Raw genomic sequence first — 1,052 nt, 5'->3', positions numbered from 1 at the left:
CGTGGCGGCTAAGAGGCGACCCAGGGTGCACGCAGCGGCCCCAGCGGCTCCGAGTCCCGCGCCGCACGGCAGCCCCAGGAGAACATTCGAGGCAGCGGCGGCGTTGGAGGCCCGGGGTCCGTTCGGTATTTGAATAGCACAAAGGAACCGCCTTGGTCTGATTGGCTGGCCGAGTGGCCCCGGGGCGGGCAGCGCCCGTCACTCGGGAAGCTCCGGGTACTCCTATTGGTTCATGAGGTGTGGGGCGGGGCCCGGACGCCCGGCTAAATAGCTGGGGCCGGGGCCGGCCGAGGCTCATTGCTTTGGCGCCGACTGGGGAGCACGAGCCCGCGGGTGGCGCGCAGCGCATGGTGGCGGCTCCTCTCGGAGCGCAGCCGACCCGCTGACCCGGGCTCCGTTTCCCCTGCCCAGCGCGCCCCGGCGACCGGCTGGAGGCCGAAACAACAGCAGCCTTAACAGCAGCAGCGGCCGCGGCTGCTCCGCCGCCACCGTCTCCGCGGGAGCATGGAGTGCGCCCTGGACGCCCAGAGCCTGATCAGCATCTCCCTGCGCAAGATCCACAGCTCCCGGACCCAGCGCGGCGGCATCAAGCTGCACAAGAACCTCCTGGTGTCCTACGTGCTCCGCAACGCGCGCCAGCTCTACCTGAGCGAGCGCTACGCCGAGCTCTACCGGCGCCAGCAGCAGCAGCAGCAGCAGCAGCAGCCGCCCCACCACCAGCACCAGCACCTCGCGTACGCGGCGCCCGGCATGCCGGCCAGCGCGGCCGACTTCGGCCCGCTCCAACTTGGCGGCGGCGGGGACGCGGAGGCGCGCGAGCCGGCCGCCCGGCACCAGCTGCACCAGCTCCACCAGCTCCACCAGCTGCACCTCCAGCAGCAGCTGCACCAGCACCAGCACCCGGCGCCCAGGGGCTGCGCGGCGGCGGCCGGGGCGCCCGCGGGCGGCGCGGGGGCGCTCTCGGAGCTGCCCGGGTGCGCCGCGCTCCAGCCGCCGCACGGCGCGCCCTGGGCGCCGGGTGCTGGTGCTGGTGCAGCTGCTGCTGGAGGTGC

At 73.9% G+C, this 1,052-nt stretch overlaps 1 protein-coding gene across 1 annotated transcript in view; it reads left to right on the top strand.

Annotated features, from left to right (window-relative positions):
* The first annotated feature begins 312 nt into the window (after positions 1-312).
* IER5L (immediate early response 5 like) overlaps positions 313-1,052 on the top strand; it is a 1,837-nt gene continuing 1,097 nt past the window's right edge. The window contains exon 1 of the mRNA XM_044920433.1: positions 313-1,048. Coding sequence (XP_044776368.1) covers positions 505-1,048 — 544 coding nt within the window. The 5' untranslated portion in view covers positions 313-504. The remainder of the gene's footprint in view (positions 1,049-1,052) is intronic.

Source organism: Neomonachus schauinslandi, chromosome 13, assembly GCF_002201575.2.
Source record: "Neomonachus schauinslandi chromosome 13, ASM220157v2, whole genome shotgun sequence".
Classification (NCBI taxonomy): domain Eukaryota; kingdom Metazoa; phylum Chordata; class Mammalia; order Carnivora; family Phocidae; genus Neomonachus; species Neomonachus schauinslandi.
Note: the sequence above shows the minus strand (reverse complement) of the source record. Positions and strands in the feature narration are given on the sequence as shown.